A 22,725-nucleotide genomic window follows, 5' to 3' on the forward strand; every position below is an offset into this window, starting at 1 on the left:
TTGTTTTTAAATAGAAGCGGTCTCTTTGGAAAAAAAAAAGCAAAACCTTATCCACTGTCTTTGAAGTATAAGACCAAAAAAAAAATTTTTTTTCAAAAGTTAAATGATGACTATGATATCCAAAGGAGGAGAATTACAACTTGAGGTGTGCCTGCCACACAGAGGGTCTGCTGTGCTTCAAAGCAGTTGGGAGCAGTTTAACTATGTATATAGACACTCTGATAGTAACTCCACAGACAGTGAACTTTTTGGATAGAACAGGCAGTTCTTGAATAACTGTCACCAGCGTTATACAGCAGAGCAAGATGGAACTAAAAGATTCTCATGTCAAGCCTTTAATATCAGTGCAACAAAAATGACTTCATCTGTGCAATTAGTGAACAAGCTGTTCCCACTCGTCTAATAGTTCCAGAAGGAGAAACTTATTTTGACTTTCATTTGTCCCGTTTTTCCTGCGTACTGAATGTTGCAACCTTATGTCAACTAAAATCTCTTGGCCTAATAATTACAGCCAACACTGCCCTCAAATTATTAGTACAAATAAAAGGATGGTGAAATAAATTAAACTCAGCCCTCCCACCCATGTTACATCCTCTTCTGCACCTCAGAAGTTCTGTGGTCAAAATGTTGCAGCAATTCTTCATCCATAAAATCAAACTAAATTTCTGTTTAATAAATTAACTTTGCAGAGTTCTGTTTTGCTACTACTATCATTGCTTTCTTTTCCTGTTTGAGCAGTGTATTTGATAAAGTTTAAAATAATTAAATTCTTTCACTTAAAGGAAAGAAACTCTACGGGATCCCTTTCTTTCGCATTTAGTTTCAATTGTCTGAAGGGAGAAGGCTAAAGAGAGTCATCCACTTCTAGAAATATGTGGATATTGTGAGGCTGGTATATACGAGAAACACATTGTGACTTGAGTATTTTGCCTGGAAGAAAATTTTCAAATATTAACAAATTAGGCCCCAGAAAAATCAGAAAATGGATTTTGTGTCTTAATTTTGACTCAATAGTGAGGCTGAATAGGCAGCCTTTTTTGTATTAGTTTCAAGTGTACCAAACAGCATAGTGACTAGACATTTATATAAATCACATAGTGATAACCCCAATAAGTCTGTTACCCATCTGACACTGTATACAGTTGTTACAATATTATCGACTGTATTCCTCATGCTGTACTTTATATCCCCATGACTATTTTTTAAAAATTATAGTTGACATTTAATATTATTTTATATTGGTTTCAGGTGTATGGTGTAGTGGTTAGACATTTTTATAATTTATGAAGTGATCCCCCTGATAAGTCTAGTACCCATCTGACACTATATGTAGTTTTTATAATATTATTGACTATATTCCCTATGCTGTACTTCATATCCCCATGTCTCTTGTCCATTGCTCTTTTTCATCAAAATCTGAAAAGAAATATCCAAAAACCTTTTCAAAAATACGATTCCTCCAGGTATTATCTATCTTACTAGTAATAAGCCCTGCGGATCTGGGGACTGTCAGCAAAGTTGCTTAAGTGATGCCAACTTTTTCTAGGACTTAAGGATCCAGATTCATTATTCCAAAGTGAAAAACAGATGTCGAATAAGGTCAAAAAGTGGGGAAATGCTCCCTCTAAAAGTAGTAATAAGCCACTTATGCTGTGGCTTGTCAGGTGGCCCCCTTACCCGATAGCATATTCCATTTTAATGTGGGGGAATATGTTACCTAAACAAATAATGTTCACTTTAAAACTTGTTTCCATTTAATTCCACATCTGATTTGTAAAAAAATGAAAAATGTATTTTTGCCTCTTAGTGCTGTTATATGTAGTTCCACTCTTGTATGGCATTCTGTTTTTCAAAAGGGCAAACCTACTAGTAAGGATGAAAGAAGAGCAGCTGTAGGAATGATGGAGGAAGCCCACATGCCCACTGTGTGCTAATACAGTTATTAGCTTTGAAATGAATTTACTCTATTCTTCTAAAAGAGGATATGATTTAGGAGAGGATTTCACTCAAGACATTTTTTAGCACTTAACCTTGTAGCCTGGAAGTGACAGAGTTAATGCCAATCCTAGCAATTTCTTAGCATTTTCTAGTCTTCAGGCCATAAATTAGAGAGCTAAAGAAGGACCAGGTTAAATTATTTTGGTAGATGAGAAATATGAAGCATTTCCTCCGAGGAAAATTTAGGTCACTGGATTAGATCACTGTTTGATGGGTACACCACCCCTTAGAGAGTCTGCCCAGGAAGTTATCTGTAGATTAGGTCAACTAGAGGCACCTACTACAGTTTATGTAGGTGTTCTCTTAGGATCGTTTTTTTCCTAAACATTTTAGAAATGATGTGGATAAACGTTAACTACACAAAGATGACTAGAGAAGAGGATAGTCAACATTTCAGAGGAGAAAATTGATAATGTTCTTGGCATGTTAGGGAAATGGTTAGAATGGAAAGAAAAGTTCACTAAAGGCCATGTTGGGAAGAAACATGACCTCCTTAATTAAAAGAATATTTATTGAATGTCTACTATGTGCCATGCATTGTTCTAGGTGCTAGCTTAATTTCCAGCCGCCCACATTCTAATTAAATTTGAGGGTCTAAAGTTGAAGCACTGAACTTCTACTTTTGGTCGTGAGAGAGTAACAGGGACCACATTTACTCTCCCTCCTTAAACAATAGAAAAACTGGTCCAGATATTTTAAACTAATTTACAGACATTGGAAAACAGGCAGCACAGAATAGAGATCTCTGAAAAAAAGGGGAGAAAACCCCCAACAAGATGAGCCTGATAAATGTCCTAGTTTACCACCTGAGGAGTTTCCAGGCCACCACACAGGGAACGGGAACCCAGCAGCGTTTGGTGATCTCCCTGAGTCGAGGGCACTGAGTTGAGAGTACAGAGATGCCAAGGCAGCTAGACTTCATGGGGCAGGCACTGGAGAGAAGAAAACTGCAGCACGAGACAGAGAGAGAGGGAGAGAGAACTCCAGATATCCACAGAGGACCCCCTTAAATCTTTAGCTGAATAATAAATGCCTGGATTTGAGGAAACTACCAAGACTAAAGAAGAAACCACTGGAAAGGAGCCAGTGGAGTAATCCTTGGAGCACACACAGGTCTGGGAATAGTTTATGTTCCCACTAGCCAGAGCAGAAAGACTTCCTAACAAGTAAGGAACAGAGGACAGCCTTTAGAAGGATATGATCTCAGTAGTAGGTCAGGTTAGCCCTGGGCTAAATGCTGTTCTGCACCCACCGAAGCTTAAGAACAAGGCTTCACACTATCAAACTGCTTCCAAGTAATTTAATTGCATCCTACTGCAAAACCCCCAAAGTATTTAAAGCATTGCAAACATATCCAATACTCAAAAGTGTTAAACTTACAATATCTGACATTAGATTAAAAATTACCAGGCATGCAAAGAAACAGGAACAGAAGACCAAAATGAGGAGCAAATCAATAGAAACAGACCCAGAGATGACATAGGTGATGAAATTAGTAGATACATTAAAACAGCTATTATAAATATATCCCATGTGTTCAAAGAGTTAAACAATACTGAATGCCAACTATAATTTTATATATATATATGTATGTATATTTATATATTTGTATGTATATTGTTACAGGAAGCGGAGTACAGCATTAGGAATAGAGACAGTGGAAATGTAATGGCTGTGTGCGATGTCAGAGGGATAATGGATAGGGGGAGGGGGGTTCACACAGTGTGAGGGATATAAATGATAAATGTCTAAGTTTTGCTTTGTCTTGTGCACTTGAAACTAATAAAATTTTTTAAAAAAAGAAGAAAGTGTTAGCGTGACAAGGCGAGAAATGGAAGATATCTAAAAAGACCTAAGTCAAACGTCTACAGTTGAAAAGTGAACTGGATGGGGCTGGGATTAACAGCAGATTAGACAGGACAAGAAAAAAAGATCAGTGAATCTGAAGACTGTAATAGAAAGTATCTGAAATGAAACACAAAGACTGGAAAAAATGAATAGTGAGCTATGGGACAACACCCAGGAGCCTAACATTAGTGTCACTGGCATTCCAGCAGGCGAGGAGAGGCAAGTAGAGACAAACATGTGATATATATATATATATATATATATATATATATATATATATATATATATATATATTTTTTTTTTTTTTTTTTTAACACGTTGCGTACGGATCACGAGAATCTTCACGAGGGATTTAAACCCCGCCGTACACAACATGTTAAAGAAACAATGGCTGAAATTTTTCTCCATTTATTCAACAAAATACTTACTAAGTACCTGCTGTGTACCTGGAGCTGGGAATATGATGGAAAGAAGTACAAATGCCCTCCCAGTGGAGGAGTCTGGCAGGGAAGTCAAATAATTACATTAAAAGGTATGATAAGTGTGACCTGGCATTTGTTGGTTGTGGCTGCTCCCTTCCACTTGAACCACTCTTTGATATTGGCTTCTGTGACCCCATCCTTTTTGGGTCCTAGTCTCCTAATTCTGACCAGGCCATAATACTCTTTGTACTGGGCTTCTTGCCCTCCACCTGTCCCAGGTATTGTGTGTTTTCTCCCTGATTACTTCCTTGGCCTTCTTCCCAATCTACAGGTCAAGTTTCCTTCTCATGATCTCATCCATGTCCATGGTTTCATCTATTATAGTTCCAAATCTGTATCTTCAGCCCAGAATTTTCTCCTAAATTCCAGACGTGTTCTATGTACTGAACAGATTCACTGGGATGTCCACAGGTGCTGCAAAGTAAACAAGTCTCAAATGGAATTATTATTTACCCTAAACCCCTTCAATTCTGCACTCCTTAATCTAGTAAATGGTACCTAGTCCTCATCTAGGCTTAATCCTTGGCATTGTCCTTAATTTCTGTCTCCTTCACACCTCACATCTAGTTGACCACCAACTCGTGCAGTTTTGCTCCTGGGCATTTTTCAAATGAATCTCTTCTTTAGCCTGACAGCCAGCACTTTAGTTTAACCATATCATTTCTCTTTTGGATGCATTAGTCATATCTCCTTGCTTCTGGTCTTGATTTCTTTCAATCAGGTCCATACGGCAAAAGGCGAAGTAGAATCCAATTACGTTACTTTCATGTTTAATGCCTTTTGATAGTTTTCCATAGACTTTCAAATAAAACTCCAGCTCCCCATCAAGGTCCACGGTGCCCCGACCTGCCAGCCTCATGTCTCACTTTGTATTGAATTACTCAGTTCCTCAGGTTCCTCATGGCGTCTCAAACTTCCTAGTATTTGCACATGCGGCTGGCTCCTTCTGCTGGAACTTGTCCCCTCTAATGCCTCTTTGTGACATTCTTTTTTTAAAATTTTAATTTGTGTATGTTTAGTCATATGGCAAACAACATTATGCAGCTGGTTGGATACCCTAAGTTCAAAAGGCAACATTAAATTCATACTTTCACATCATAAGGTAACATTATATCAGAGCTGAAATATAACTTAATGGTTAGTCCAAGCATACTGAAAAACAACCCCCAAATAGCATTAATTTGTTCACGTTCTTCCTCTAATTTAATTGGCATAAAATTTATTTATGTTAAGAATTACTTTTTTGTGGCATTCCTTAAGACTCAGATCAGATATTGCTACATCTCAACAGCTTCCCTGACATTCCCCTTCTCTAAACTGAGATTAGATGCCCCTTATCAATACATCCATAAAATCCTCCATCTCTAATTTTTGTGGGGCATTCATCTTGATTTTTAAGAAGTATCTGTTTATGTCTTTTCCATCGCTCAATTGTGACTCCCTCCCAATCCTCTCTACTAGCTATCCTCTTTCCTTGCTTAAGTAGGTTTTCTTCAAGCACTTATCATGATCTGGCATACAACATATTACACTTATTTGTCTCTCTCTCCCCTCCAATAAGAATGTAATCTACACAAAGGTGGGAAATTTTGTCTGTTCATTGCAATATCCTTGACACCTAGAATAGTATCTGTGGCACATAGTAAGAGACTTGGTAGTCATTCGTTATATACACAAATAAATCTTTGCCCTCAGCATTTAGAGCAGTATCTTGCACATGGTATTGGTTGTTAAATTCTTCTGCAGCTTTGTTTACTCCTTGGAGGGGTATTAGATGTCTAAGGAAGGTCTCATGGGAACAATATTTCCTAATTAGGCTCTTACGTTCTTTCATGATCGTAACAGGTTTTTTTTTTTTTTTGTTTTGTTTTAAATTGTGGTAAAATATACAGAACATAAAATTTAACATTTTAACCATTTTGAAGTGTACAGTTCAGTGGTATTAGGTCATTCACATTGTTGTGCAATCATCACCACTATCCATCTTCAGAACATTTTCATCTTCCTCAACTGAAACTCTGTACCCATTGAACAATAATTCCCTATTCCCCTCTCCTTCCTGCCAGTGGTAACTACCATTCTACTTTCTGTATCTATGAATTTGACTACTCTAGTTACCTCATACAGGTGGAATCATACAATATTTGTCCTTTTGTGTCTGACTTATTTATCGTAATAACTTCAAGGTTCCTCCATGTTACAGCATATATCAGAATTTCCTTCCTTTTTAAGGCTGATGATATTCCATTGTATGTATATACCACATTTTGTTTATCCATTCATCCACGGAGGGACATTTAAGTTGTTTCCACGTTTGCACTATTGTGAAAATGCTGTTCGAGCCCATGCTTTCATTTCTTTTCGGGATATACCTAGAAGTGGAACTGCTGGATCATATGGTAATTCTGTGCTTGATTTTTTAAGGAACTGCCATACTGTTTTCCACAGCAGCTGCACAATTTTACATCCCCACCAGCAATGTCCAAGAGTTCCAGTTTCTCCACATCTTCCCCAACACTTTCCTTTGTTTTGCTGTTTAATAATAGTCAACCTGATGCCTGTGAAGTGATACCTAATTGTGCTTTTGATTTTCACTTCCCTAATGGATAGTGATGTTCGGTATCTTTTCATGTGTTCATTTACCGTTTGTATATCTTCTTACTTTCCCTTATGTTCTCCACATTTTGGCCAGTGCTTGGTATAGTCAGCCTTTCAAATTTTAGCCATTCTAATAGGTATGTAGTAGTATCTTGTTGTGGTTTTAATTTGCATTTTATTAATGACTAATGATGCGATGCATCTTTTTATATGCTTATTTGTTATCTGTATACATATTTTGAGGTATCTGATCAAATCTTTTGCCCATCTTTTTAAGTTGAACTTATTATTGGGTTTTAAGGGATTTTTTAAAATATGTTTTAGAGATCTCCTTTATCAGATATATAATTTGCAACCATCTCTCCTAGTCTATGACATGTCTTTTCATTCTCTTAACAGTGTCTTTTGAAGAGAAGTTTTCAATTTTGGTGTTCCAATTTACTAATTTGATTTTTTTATTTTTTAAAGATTTTATTGGGGAAGGGGAACAGGACTTTATTGGGCAACAGTGTGTACTTCCAGGACTTTTTTCCAAGTCAAGTTGTTGTCCTTTCAGTCTTAGTTGTGGAGGGTGCAGCTCAGCTCCAGGTCCAGTTGCCATTTTCTAGTTGCAGGGGGCACAGCCCACCATTCCTTGCGGGAGTCGAACCGGTAGCCTTGTGATTGAGAGGACGCAGTCCAACCAACTGAGCCATCTGGGAGCTCAAGGGCCGCTCAGCTCAAGGTGCTGTGTTCAATCTTAGTTGCAGGGGACAGAGCCCACCATCCCTTGCAGGACTCGAGGAGTTGAACTGGCAACCTTGTGGTTGAGAGCCCACTGGCCCATGTGGGAATCGAACTGGCAGCCTTCGGAGTTAGGAGCACGGAGCTCTAACCACCTGAGCCACTGGGCCAGCCCCTAATTTGATTTTTATGGATCATGCTTTTGGAATTGCGTTTAAGAAATCTTTGCTAACCTAAGGTCACAGAAATTTTCTCCTATGTTTTTATTTTTCTAGAAGTTTTATAGTATTGGGTTTTACATTTAGGTTTATGATACAGTTTAATTTTGTATAAGTTTCAAGGTATGGATTTAAGTTCATTTTTTAACTATATGAATATTGGATTGTTCCATCACCATTTGTTGAAGTGCTGCCTTTGCTCCACTAAATTGCCTTTACATCTTTGTTGAAAATTAGCACTGTATACACATTGGTCTAATTCTGGAGTCTTCATTCTGTTCCATTGATATTTGCCTATTTTACACCAATACCACACTCTAACTACTGTAGCTTAAGTTTTTAATTTAAGTAAATACCTAGGAGTGCGAGTGCTATCTAGTAAAACTATGTTTAGCTTTGTAAGAAATGGCTAAACGTTTTTCAGAGTGGTGATACTATGTTGCTGTCTCCTCAGCAAGGAATGAGGGTTCTTATTGCTCTGATCCTTCCCAGCATTTAGTATTAACAGTATTTTGGATTTTAGCCATTCTAATAGGTATGTGGTATAACCTCATTGTTGTTTTAATTTGCAGTTCCCTAATCATATAGGATGATGCACACCTTTTCATATGCTTATTGAACATCTGTATATCTTCTATGATATTGGATTCAATTTGCTAAGAAATGTTTAAGAATGTTTACCTCTGTTTCTATGAGGGATATTTGTCAGTAGTTTTCTCTTATTGTAATGTCTGATTTGGGTATCAGATTAATGCTGGTCTCATAGAATGACGTAGGAAATAGTTTCCTTTTTTCAATTATCTGGAAGAGTTTTTGCAGAATGGACATTATTGCTTCCTTATTTGGTAGGAGTCACCAATGAAACCATGTGGGTGTCCAGTTTTCTTTATGGGAATGTTTTTAATTATAAATTCAAATTCTTTTGTAGCTATAAGGCTGTTCAGATTATCTAGTTATTTTTGAGTGATTTTTGGTTGTTGGTGTCTGTGAAGAAATTTATCACAGATTTTACCCTTGGGGGGTTTTGATTTTGCTATCCAGGTACTCTGTGTTCATGCTGGCCATTGAAAAACTATGATGCCACCTTCTTCGAATTTTTCAAAGTTTGGAAAACTAGAATGACAGTATACAAAGTATAAACTAGTATGGTTAAGATGTCCCTAAGAAAATGTAGAAGTAGCTTAACTTGATTGCCACAGGGTCACATGTTTTCACACAAGTGAGAAAAATTGAGAGATCGATATTAGAATATCCTGAAGAAAAGTATGAAGATTTTTTCCCACAGCTCCATTTTGCAGATTACAAAAATGTGAAATTTTAATAAGATTACTGAAATTTTAAGTATTTTGCCTTTGTATGAATAACTGAAAGTGTCAATATTTAAGATAAGACTATTACTGGTAGATTAAGCATTTTTATTTATACAAATAAACTTTTTCTTTATTACATTTCTTGGGGAAATCATTCCACTCCTCTGGGCGTCAAGTTATTCATTTGTTAAAATGAGGCAATTAGACTAGATATTTGCTAAGATTTCTTCTGGACTTAAAAATATTCCAATATTTAGAACTTACTGCAAAAAAAAAAAAATGCAATGTTAACTGTGAAACTGTTTAATTCTAAAGTGTTTTAATCTAATTATATCAGTTTGAACGTAAGTATACACAGATGCCTAGTAAATAATTTGTAGATATTGTAAAATGAGTTTTTTCCAGACTTATTTATTTGTAAGCTGCCAACCTAAAATAATATTGTTTTGGGAAGAGAGGACATGGAGTCACAAATAAAATCTTTATGCGTCATGTTCCAGAAAGATAAATATCTGTTTAACCTACCTACCTAAAACCCATGTCAGAGTGACACTTGCTTTAGTGGCCATCTTTTTGTTTATGAATCTTACCAACTAGAAAGGTAAAAGTGAATGTTTTTGAAAAAGACCCCTTGGCACTCTCGCAGCAACCGTTGAAGTAAAGGATTAAATTGTAGGAATTTAACTTCTTCACGAATCCTGGAAATCAAGCTTGTTTTTGTGAAGAACTTGATCAGAAACAAAAGTTTTCCTGAACCTTATGTTGTCTGGGCACTCTGTGAGAGCACATGGACACAATTTATTCTCTAACAGGAGCCATGTTCTGGTTCAGATAGAAAAAGTTTCACAGAAAAACTCTGCGGGGTATGTGTAAATGGAAACATTTAAAAATTGTATTATAGTTGCAACAGACTATAAAGATATAGATTTAGTCATTGTTTATCCTTTGGTCATTCTTGGAAGATTTGAAAAACTAAAAATTTTAATGAAAAAGTTCTGGAAATGTTGAGTGAGGTTTGCTATCCAACTTGTCTTTATATCCAAGAAGAAAATTATACATTTGAAGGAAAAGTAAGTTCAGGTCAGTCTGGTGTTTTAGAAGCAGCACGTCTGCAGCTGACAGTCGTGGCTTTGCCCTGTAGCATATCTCCCAGGCATGCCTTGGATTTCAGCCACAGTGGGCGTCAAGTTCAGATAGAAAAGACACCTTTCGGTGACAGCAACCCATCTCAAATAAGTGCCCCAATTCTCTGATTTGTGGCGACACGTCCTTTCCAAGGCCATGGGAGCCCCCGAGGCCTATGCAAGTATAATTGCAGACATGTAGAAGAGTAATGCCATCAACCAACGGGTCCAGGGCTAGTGGATGGATGCTCCAGCCTCTAGTCCTTCTGGTGGACAATTCTGGGAAGCACTTGCTCATTTCTGAGGTGGTGCTGGTCGCAGAATCAAGTCCCAAGCACACATAATGGCACTCTCGATCATGTGCTCTTGTATTGTATTTTCTTCCCTTGCTCATTCTTCCTGCTGTCTCTCTCCTGCTTCCTGGGATCAATTCACAAATAAACTACTTGCTCCGAAGTGTTGTGTCAAGGTCTGTTCTAGGAGGAACTTTGGTAGGAGAATGTCCCTGGAAAGCAGAACTTTAGGATGGGTTTCCGGAACTGGATCACTTATCTTATTGCTAGTATTAGCAGGATGGTGGTAATGCCTGGTGTGTATCACATGCCCTAAGAATTCCACTTGTGGTGGACGGGGATGGGAAGCAATGGGTTATCCAGTAGCTATGTCACTGTTAGGATGGTGCAAAAGTAACTGCGACTTTTGCAATTGTTTTTAACCTTTTAAATCACAATGACTTTTGCACCAACCTAATAGAATGGTTTGGGGGCAATTATGGAATCGGCTAGCATTTGTTAATTGCCTTGGAAGCTGTGAAAAAATGAAGTGGCACAGGCAGATCAGCCGACTATCATCTTAGGGCACACCAAAAGCTGAAAGGCTACCTTGGCATTGTTTAAAGAGACCATTATCTCCTCAGTGATAGGACAGCTGTGGTGAAAATCAGTACCGGAGTTTAATTGTAAGGGTTGGCAGAGCTGCAAAGGAGACGCAACATGCAGCCTCCCCAAATCTGCTTTGCTGAAGTCAGGGCCCTGATGTCATAGGACAGGGGCCGCCATTCGGGATGAGAACATTTGGATGGGTGCGCTTGAGAAGCTGGAATCCCGGTTTTCTCTGCATCCCCCATGGCAGCCAAAGCAGCTCTTTCTCCCTCACTAGAGGGAAGCAGCCTCCCCCTTACCTGGAGACCGGTCAGTGTTCACCGGTAGTGGATGCCTTGTAAGCTGACTCTTACTACTTCAAGATCTAACTTATCTTGCCCATTGCTTTGAGAAGGATAACTCAGCTCAAGTTTCAGCCTAGAGAGAAAATGGAGTCCTTGATCTGGGCAGCAATAGCTTATTTACTGAAAGAATTTTAGAACTGGCTGACAAGTACTGGCAGGAATCTGAACACGTCTGGCAATAGGTCTTGTGTGGCTGGACCAGAGGGGCAGAGTGTTAAGGCTGGAGAGGGGAGACTTTATTGACAAGAGAGCATTCTCTTATGATTCAAGATTCAAGGTGGACGTGGTGGCAAGGACACATGGAGCAGGTTTTCATGGGCTGCTGGGATGGCTTCTTGAAACTTGTCATGATGATGGCATATACTAGACGACACGGAGATGCTGGAATTGCCTTGGCAAAGTATTGAAGGTCAGTGGCTCAGAAAGGTGGGAATGTTAGAAAGGATTTCCTGTATGGAGAGAGCCAACTTACTGTTTTCCAAGGAAGGGTCCAGAGAACACACTCTTTACTAAGGCAATAAAGAATATACCAATGAGGCTGGCAACGACATCTTTCAGAAAATCAGCGGTAGCTGTACTCTGTAGGCCACGATTCACAGGATACGATGCTCTTTTACTGTGGGCTCTCCTTTATTAACTGAGACATTTTTCCATAATGGCAGGGGGCAGGTAGTGGTATTCAACAATCAGTGGCACAGTAGCAGCAAGGCTGAAGTGGCAGGCAAGGTTTCTTGGTGTGCAGGGATCTGTGGTGGTGACTGCTCAAGGGAGAGTGTGTCTTCACTTGTAAAACCCCAAAAAGCAAGAGCTGGTGAGCAAAAGGTTGATGTCAGGTACCGGAATGGAAAAGTGTTATCCTATTAACTATTATCTCATGCCCATCGATTGAAACAGAGGCAAAAGCCCTTTGATGAATGCCACTTATGCCACCATAAGTATATACAATAAATATTCACCCAATCTTTCTCTAAAGAACTATAGCGGTCTATCAAAGTAGCTGCACAATGGAGAAAGGGGAATACTCAATCCCTTCAAAGATTGTTGGGTAGAGGATTAAACTGACTTGGTATCAAGTGATCTAAAATGTTTTTTAAAAATGTTACACTGTTGCTGACGTGTACTGTATACTTAGGCTTATGGTTGCATCTGTACTGAACACGTAAACCCTTTTTTTCATTATTCTCTAAACAATACGGTATAACTATTAACATAGCATTTGCATTGTATTACGCAGTGTAAGTAATCTGGAGATGACTTAAAGTATACGGGAGGATGCATAGGTTATTGGCAAATGCTATGCCTTTTTATATAAGGGACAAGAGCATCCGTGCATTTTGGTGTCTGTGGGGCTCCTCGGACTGATCGCCCGTGGGTACCAAGGGTAGACTGTATTTTAATTATTTTCTAGACTGTATGCAAATAATTATTCATGAATAATTATTTGTAAGGTGAGGTCAGATCATTTTAAACCTGTGCAAATATATTTTTTCTGTTTAGGCAATAAAAGAGTTGATGACAATGATGCTTGTGCAGTCTGAACTATATTGAAATTACCTTCCATTCAATTTCTATCTTATAATAAATATAATACCTAACTCTGATAGTATATGAACTAATGGCCAAACGGTGAAAAGCTCTATACGAGGATGCTAACAAATACTACCTAATAAATATATCTCCATGGATATAAGTTCTACATCATATTGTGTATGATATATAAGCTATAAGTTGTCACAGAAAATTTCAATACAGTATTACTCTCTACCAGAAATTTCTTTAACATTTATGATACAAATGTACATAATACTTTTCATGCTAAAATAGTCACAAAATATTCACTTAGCCAAATTCACATTTTTTTTTTTTTTGCATTGAGTCTGTTTTTGATAACCTCACATTGACTTTACAGTAAATGTTCATTGCATCCCTGTGATGTTCCATCGTAGTATTTACAGCACCAATTGCACTTTCTTAGGCTATTTTGTTTTACAGTTCAGGGCGCTTTATTTTGGTAATGAGACGTACTGCCAGGTTTTAAAGGCTTTATTTATTTATTTATTTATTTATTTATTTATTTATTCATTCATTCATTTATTTGTTTATTTATTTCTAACACCGAGGAAGCTTGTTAGTGGATATTTGCCTATTTGATGTTTTCATGGCGAAGAGTTCAAGTTCAGGCTCGCTTTCTGATAGAACGTAAATGTACATCTACATATGTCTATGTAATTGCTATCAAAATTAAGCTCAGTCACTAAAAGAAGATTCGCTATCTGAACTTTCTTCTGTATTTTTTTCACCTTCGCCATCAGGCACTGGAGCATCTGGCCTCCTGAAAGAAAAGGAAAAACATTTTTAAAGGTTTTTCCACTTGAAAACAAGCACAACCTGTAAATTAGGTTCATCCTAGAATATTGCTGCTAATAAATGTGCCCAGTCTGCATCCGTCACTGAGAGACTCCCACTCGCCACCACCGCGTGCCTCGCGGGCGTCTCCAGCACCATGGGGATAAAGTGCTGTTCCTGTACAGGCTGTGGCCCTGTTTGCTCTTGCCAGCCCTTCCAGAGTGTGCTGCTTCCGCACTTTCTGCTTCTCATTACCATGGAGATCCAACTGTAGACAGAGATGCGATCTGGAGAGGCTGGCGTGACCAGTGCTGAGGCCATGTAGCCCCCGGGTGCACATGAGGTACAGAGAGAGGAAAGCTGGCGATGGACAGAAAAGGAAAATGTTCATATTCAGGAAAGCTGCAGGGAGACGTCTTAAAATGGAAAGAGAGTTCAAGCATGGCTATTAAGAAACATAGGCAATAGGGAAATTTTGCAGGAGAGAAGAGTGTCTGGTCAAACAAGGTTCTTCATGTTTGTTGAGTGTTTCCACGTACACGTTTTATCTTCAGAGAATAAATATAAAAAGTATGAGTTGGTAAAAATAGCATTTTGAAGAGTCCCTAGGCAAAAAAAGGACATATGAGAATGGTTACACTCCAACTTTGCATGGAGGTGCTAGAATAAACCAAAATGAAAATTTAATGGTGTTATTAAAATAGTCACCTAGCTAGCCTCCATCGTGTTTGTCAGTAAATCACTGAATCAGTTTGTAGCACTGTCACTCAGTCTCTAGTCACTGTTACCAAGAAAGTAAAGTAAGGAAGTAAAGTATACTTCGGGGGAAACTAACAGGGAAAGGAAGAATAATACAGCTCCTGTGTCTCAATAATTAAAAACTACCAGACTGATTTCTCCCTCAGGCTCCTTGATTCTTATTAAAGACTTAGAATATCAACAAATAAAACTCTTCTTTGCCAGAGACAGAACTACTATTACTAAAATAAGAAAACGTATGGTCTGTTTACTTTTAGTTATGAAAAATTATGGCTGCGTTTTGGCTTATGTTTTTTAATATCACATCTGGCATGCTACAGAAAAGAAAAAAATGCTGGCATTCTCCCTAGTTGTCTGTCACATATCAACCCATTTACTCTGCTGTACAATTTTAGATTGTGCTTATGAGGAAGTCACATATACTCAATACAGTAAAACTTGAAAGCTGGCTACAGCATTTCTAGGTTTGGACTGAGGCTCCCTCTGCCTAAAATACGAACAAAGGACCACAGACTTCATCACTGTCCCTAGAAGCAAGAACTGTAGCAGTGGGCATGAAAACTGGGCACATTTCCCCCAGTAACTTCTTTTTTGTTACATAGTTGATTTCTTATTGTCTTCACTTTGTCAAAAAGGAAAAAAATTACCTGAGGGAATTATTTGAACACTATAATACAAAATTATGTTAGTATCTATGGAAGCACGAACAAATAAAACAATGTATACAACTCCCCTAAAATATATGCTATTTAAGAAAAGGGTAAAAGCAGCCTAGAAGAGAGTTGAAAGGATAAAATTAATTTATATGTGGAACCACTTTTTTGATATATGTGATGCTGCATATAGCATAGTGGTTAAGAACACAAACTCTGGGCCGGCTGGTTAGAGCTCCATGCTCCTAACTCCGAAAGCTGCTGGTTCGATTCCCACATGGGCCAGTGGGCTCTCAACCACAAGGTTGCCAGTTCGACTCCTCGGGTCCTGCAAGGGATGGTGGGCTCCGCCCCCTGCAACTGAGATTGAGCACGGCACCTTGAGCTGAGCTGCGCCCTCCACAACTAAGACTGAAAGGACAACAACTTGAAGCTGAACGACATCCTCCACAACTAAGATTGAAAGGACAACAACTTGACTTGGAAAAAAGGCCAGGAAGTACACACTGTTCCCCAATAGAGTCCTGTTCCCCTTCCCCAATGAAATCTAAAAAAAAAGGAAAAGAAAAAGAAAAGAACACAAACTCTGGAGCCATACTGCTTGGGTTCAAATCCCATCTTTGTTACTTAATTGTTGGGTAACTTTGGGGAAGTTATTTAACTACTACTGTGTATCCAAGTAACTGGATTCTTGTGATGATTAAAATAAAATATGTCATTTCATAACTAGACTGTAAGGTATATTAGAGTGCAACAGTAGTCGAGATCAGACCATTTGGCAGGAGCCATAGGTGGAGGGTGGGGAGAAGTTATATGAAATATAAGTTTTCACTGAAATTGCATTACTAAGTTTGGGATTCTTAAGTAGTCATTTATTTTACATTCACATTGTTGTGCAATCATCACCACCATCTCCAGAACTCTTTTCATTTTGCAAAACTGAAACTCTATACCCATTAAACAATAACACCCCATTCCCCTTTCCCTACAGCCTTTGGCAACCACCATTCTGCTTTCTGTCTCTATGAATTTGACACTTCTAAGTGGAATCATATAAGATTTGTCATTTTGTGACTCGCTTACTTCATTTATCATAGTAAAGGTCTTCAAGGTTCATCCATGTTGTAGCATATATCAGAATTCCCTTTCTTTTAAAGGCTGAATAATATTCTGTTGTGTGCATATACACAGTACATTTTGTTGAATCACTCATGGTTGGACATTTGAGTTGTTTCCACTGTTGCGTTATTGTGAGTACTGCTGCTATGAACATGGGTGTACAAATATATGTTTGAGTCCCTGCTTTGACTTCTTTTGGATACATGCCCAGAAGAGCAACTGCTGGATTATATGGTAATTCTATGATTAATTTTTTTCATGAACTGCTATACTGTTTTCCATAGTGGCTACATCATTTATATTCCCACCAACAGTACACAGGGTTCCAATTTCTTCATACTTGTTACTGTTTGTCTTAACTCATTTTTAAAAATTGAAACATAATTGACATATAACATTATATTAGTTTCAGGTGTACAGAATATTTCGATATTTATATATATTGGGAAATGATCACCACAATAAGTCTAGTTAACATCCACCTACACATTAACATCTAGCTACACATTTTTTTCTTGTTATGAGAACTTTTAAGATCTACTCTTTCAGCAACTTCCAAATATACAGTATTGTTAACTATAGTCACCACACTGTACACTATATCTCTATGATTTATTTATTTTATAGCTAGAAGTTTAGCCACTGACAGACCACAACTGCTTTTTAACACCACCTTTTTTTTTTTTTGCATTTTCATAAGAATTTATTTGAGCCAAAATGAGGACACATGCCAAGGAACAAGATCTCAAATGCTCTAGAGAATAACAGTTTTGCAGCTTCTTTTATGCATTTGGAATTAAGGAGGGAATGTAAGGAAGATTATATGGAGGTGAGAAAAATCAAAGCGGGGATTGGACTACAGATAGTTGATAAGCATATGTGTTCTCTTGAGGGTGGTTATTTCAAAGATCTGTTAACCTAGATGCACAGAAACAATGGACAGGACTTGCTTATGACGAAGATTAACCTGTTACTGAAGAAGTTACATGTCTGGGGCGTGACTACCCTCCATGACCTGCCCAGTTAGGAGTTTATGATCAGATCGCCCAGTCAGGTTACTTTCTATAGAGCCCCCTTTTTACCCACAGTTTCCCCTTTTGGCCATAAATCAATCCAAAGGATGCATTGATGAGCAAACTTTTGGTTGGATAGGGTAATACTACCTTTTTTTTTTTTTTTAATTTTTATAAGAGCTTATTTGAGCCAAACTGACAACATATACCAGGGAGCAAAATCTCAAATGCTCTAGTAACACTGTCTTTTTTATTTTTATTATCTCTCTCACTCTTGTGATCAAGGTCTCTAACAGTGGACCAATCACAATTTTTTGACATTGTTTTCTCCTGTCTTATATTTTGTTTCCACTCTGCCAGCCAGTGGTTGAAGACTGGCAACTAAACTGAATGGGAACCCAGCTCAACAAGAAATAAAAAAAAATGGAACGAGTGAAAAAAAGAACTTACTTTTGGAATTGTCGGGTTGGGGAATTGAGGCCTCTTCTATCCTCAGTCAGCCCAAACCCAACCTTTAATCCATTAATGCTGTTGTGTACCAAGAGGTAGGCAAAGATCACTGGCCGAAAAGGAATTCCCTTAGAGGGCAAAAAAATCTGTCGGACATGCCTTGAATATAATTAACAGAAAATCTTGCTTTCCAGTATCCTTTTGGTTAGCACTAATAAATCCCCTCTGTCTCAGTGATAAGTAGGCTGAGGTGGTTACTTTTGTTTCTGGCAACCATAAGACAGGTCTTTCCACAGTCTGGGAGAAGAGTATAAATCTTTTGAATAGATATCTTTAGGACAAATGCCAACTGAGCTGGTTCTATTCGAAGCCTGCAGAGTAACTTGAATTCAATTACATGCTTTCTTCAGCCAAATCAATATGCTGCAAACTGTACTCTTTTACTTATATGGAGTATGACCAGTTGAATTTCATTCAGAAGTCTGTTCTTTACTGCAACGTTTAAAATACAGATTTTCCAGTTTGAGAAAACAGAATACTCTGTGTATGGTAAATATCTCTTTGTTGAAAACACAAATGTGTCTTGGTGTGGAATTAACCACTGGTCATCGCAGAACATGAAAGCATTCATGAGACTCTACGAGAGCAAAAAGATCTACTGAAAGTCAGGCAGAGAGAGAGAGTTCTGTTTTGAACTGGCAAAACAAGTTTTGCCTGGGTAGTCTGATAGAGCCACCGAGACAGAGGGGTAAGAGAAATACTGGCAGAAGTTTGCCAGGGCAGAGTCTGAAGGAGACAGCTGTGCAAGGTTTTTGTTTAGCTCGAGTTTCACATTTTTCTAAGCAGGATATAGGGTGCTTGTTAGCCTGCAGGAGGGCTGCTACTACAGTTGTCTGTCCTGTTCCCATCTATGATGGATGTCAGCTTGCAGGAGATTGCTATTGCGATTGGGAAATGTTCCGTTCCCACCTACGATGGATGTAAGGTGCTTGTCAGCTTTCAGGTGCAGTGCTAGCCAGGGATTCAGAGATAAGTGGTTAATGTTTAAGCTCCTTCCTACCAGCTCACAAGCCGGTTCCTGTTAACCCTTTACCTGTCTCATCACAATGGTATACAGGTAACTACAGGATTATAAACAAGTTGTGATCCTAAAGCCTGGTAAGTTGTTTAGAACTTGCTATATCTTCCTCCATTACATAACATTTATAAATCACATCTAACGCTTACTGCTTATCCAGAACTGTGCTAAGTGTTTACATCTTTATCTTATTTAGTCCAATCAACTCTATGAATTCTTCCATTTCCCATTACACTGATGAGGAAACTGATGCACAGAGAGATTAGGTAATTAGTCCGGGGTCAGATAGCTAGAAAGTAGCAGGGCAGAACCTGAAACCCAGCAAGCTGACCATTACTGAAGTCTGCTTTAGCCTGAGCCTTTAACCATCACGAATTTCATCTCTAGCTGATGGGCAGGCCCAAGGGTTAATCTCTGTATCCAAGAGTAGTACAAATACTAATTACTGCATAATAATAGTAAACAACCTTAATTCTGGGACATAAATGTAAGCCTAGAACAGGATATGACAGAAATGCTTTTTTTTTTCTTTGTTTTCCCCTGGTAAAAAATCCAGGCATTGATTGGAAGACTTTACAAGGCATGGTTTACCTGTTTTATATTTCTGAATACAAAACTAAAACAAATTAACCTTAAAATTTTCCATTTTCTTTCCCATTAAACTCTTTTGAGTATGAGGTGACAAAGGTACTCTTTCACGTATCTTTTTTCTTTCAGTGGCATTGGAAACTAATTTTTACAATAAACAGGACTAATTCTTGGTTATATAAGAACTATTATTATTTTCAAAAATGTGGATTTTTAAAACTAATTAATCCCTTAGAAGCAGCACACAAATACTATTTATTTGGTAATTATTAGACATTTTCTTAAGTTTTACAGAATTTCTAAAATTCGATAATAGTCATTTTTCTTAGGAAAAGAGCCAGGCTCTCTTCTCCTTTATCATGTAAACTATTTTAGTTTACAATTATGTACACTTAGCTTCCGAAATTTTATATACAATCAAATAACAATGTATTTTCTAATCAGTAGTTATTTTATATCAACCTCAGCTTTGCTTTTTGCTCAGTTCAGGCAAATCTAGGCAGTTATATGAGTCTGTTTTACTATCTAAGGCTAGTAAAAAAAGTGTATGTTTATACTTTAAAAGAAAAAAGGAAACAGAACAATCTTTACTGAAAGTTCTTGGCTGAGGCTTACTATGTACCTACGATTCTAAATGAAAGTACACTCTTCACTTGGGTGGCACATTTTCTTCTCTTCATCAGCTCAGACTTTTCTCCCAAAGTGAGGCTCTTCAACTTTTCTGTAAACATGATTATCAGAGTGCCAGAATTCCTCATTAACAAGACAGTTGATTCCTCCATTTATCATATCTGGCTAAATGCAGTTGGAGCTGGTTTGCTAGCAGTAGTGGTGATAGGTTCTAGTGAGTCACCCCCATTCCAACCAGTGCCCCTTGTGACCAATGGCCTGTACTTATGAGGTAATGGGGCAGAATTCCGGCTCCAGGCTGTGGTTGAGGAGTAGCTTTTCTGTAAGATGATGTTTGAGCTGTTACTGGAATTCTACCCTAAAACTTGGCACCATCTTGCAACTGAATGTTTTTCAACATTTACAGACAATGACATACCCTCAAACTTGCTAAGTGGGATACATCAAGGAATTATTAGGGGTACCAGGGATTCGCCTCTTGGTAGCCATCCATGGACTTCTTAGGGTGGTGATACCCAAATGGACTCTTGAAATATGAAATCAGCCAGAGCAATAAGATGGGGGAAGGGGAGCTCCATGGAGAAGAGAGAAAACATTCAAAGACACCAAAAGGGAATAAGAAAATGATACATATGGAGAACTGCCAGTAGTTTGTTACAGCTACATAAGATAGGCAAGAAATGAAGCCAGAGAAAGAATCTGGGTCTCGATGATAAAAGTATTTATATGCAATTCTAATACGTTAGATTATATGTTGAAGGCAGCAGAGAGTCACAGAAAGATTTGAATGAAGAATGAAGTATGAACAGATACACTCAGGCTTTAGTAACAGATTAAAAGAGAATAGGAAAACCAGTCAGGAACTATTATAATAACTCAGGTGAGAAATGATGAGAGGTTGAACTAAACAGCAATGGACATGGAAGCACGTGATGTGATCAGATGTGAGGGATATTAAAAATGCTAGTGTGGGTAGCTGGTTAAGTAAAGGATTATGAAGTAGCTTTAGTCTGAACAGTGGACAAAATGAAGCCACAGGGGTAAAGGGATTGGATAGTCAATGTATGTTGATGCTTATTGGGATGCTAGTTTTCCATTTATTATATTTTCTCTCCAGAGAAAAATCATCATTTCAAAGGTCACTTTAGCTCTGTTATTATAGCAGGTCTACTGTGTATTTCCAGAAGCAAAAAAAAAAAAAAAAAAAAGGTCATGGTCAATGTTAAGTATATTTATAACATATATTACAGTGAGTACCAAATGGATTGGACCCATATGTTCAATCACATTAAAATATATGTCACAATCCATCTGCTTTTAAAGTGTGTGTGTGTGTCAGAAACAATTTCCAGAATAAATGTCAAATATCCTGAAGATGCTTTAGTTCAAATTACCAATCCATGCAATTGAACTGTTTGCTACTTGGACATTATTAAATGTTAGATACATGTTGAAAATCTGTTCTTAAAAACTTTTTAAAAATTCCCAAATTTCATACTTTTGATGATAAAATATGAAAAAGAGACTGTTTTATGGTGTTTCACCTCCAAAATGAACACATTTTGTTTAAGGGCTGAGAGCCAAGAAAAATTCCAAAGTAGTATACTGCTAGTACAACATGAATGCCTGAATAACATAGCTAAATACATTGGGGTGAACTAAAAGCCCCAAACTGGAAAGACTGTTTATAAGTATCTAGATACTTACAAAACAGTCTAGTTCTGAATAATACATTAAGATATATTTTATCCAGGATGAGCTATGTAGCCAGGTTTGCTTGGATGGAATAAATTATTGTCAAATTTCTGAGCCACAAATTGTCAGCATTTCTCAACAAATAGTTAATAAAACTCACACAATCCAGTATCTAGTTTCATAATAACAATTAATGTGGATCTAGAGTGACTTTAACCTATTTATTTCTCACTCTGGCTCAACTTAGATTATGGTAAATTTCCTATACAGTGAGGTCTGAAATGAAAATCTGGTAGATAATTGAGAGAGAGCGAAACGAAGGAGAAAGAGAAAGAAAAGAAGAGGAAGAGGAAGAAGGGAGAAGAGAAAAGAAAAAAGTAAAGAAAAGAAAAGGAAGGAAGGAGGGAAGGAAGGAAAGAAGGAAGAAAAGAGAGACAACGCAGGCAGCATGGAAAAAAACCACATTTCTTATGGGCCCTACTTTTATGTAACAAAACTGTCATCAAATTCCATCTCTTCTGGATATCTAGATTCACCACTGATCTATTGTAAATGCTCTTAAATGTGCAAAGGCTGGTTTTAGTAGCATAGGGTAGATTTTTTATCTTTGTAACATAGCAGAGATGCTATTTATGAAGGTGGTCTCCTCAATTATAAAACACTGTATAGGAAAAAGTAGAGAGAGTTTGAAATATTTTTATTATAACTCAGTATTACAAATTCAGTATCTTGGTAATGATATCATTATATTAGAAGAATTACTTACTCAAGAAGATCTGGGTCTAGTCCTTCTGATACCATTTTGTTTCTTATTGCCATGACTGGAACACCCTAAGCAAAGAACACAATATAATAATCCAATCATTAA

General features: G+C 37.7%; 1 protein-coding gene across 3 annotated transcripts in view; it reads right to left on the bottom strand.

Moving 5' to 3' along the window:
- Nucleotides 1-13,554: 13,554 nt before the first annotated feature.
- Nucleotides 13,555-22,725, bottom strand: part of WASHC3 (WASH complex subunit 3) — a 42,267-nt gene continuing 33,096 nt past the window's right edge. For all 3 annotated transcript variants that reach the window (XM_019732203.2, XM_019732205.2, XM_019732204.2), the window contains 2 exons: nt 22,624-22,688; nt 13,555-13,858 (listed from right to left, as the gene is read on the bottom strand). In XM_019732203.2, coding sequence (XP_019587762.1) covers nt 13,774-13,858; nt 22,624-22,688 — 150 coding nt within the window. In that variant the 3' untranslated portion in view covers nt 13,555-13,773. The remainder of the gene's footprint in view (nt 13,859-22,623; nt 22,689-22,725) is intronic.

This window comes from Rhinolophus sinicus, linkage group LG02 (assembly GCF_036562045.2).
Source record: "Rhinolophus sinicus isolate RSC01 linkage group LG02, ASM3656204v1, whole genome shotgun sequence".
NCBI classification, from domain to species: Eukaryota; Metazoa; Chordata; class Mammalia; order Chiroptera; family Rhinolophidae; genus Rhinolophus; species Rhinolophus sinicus.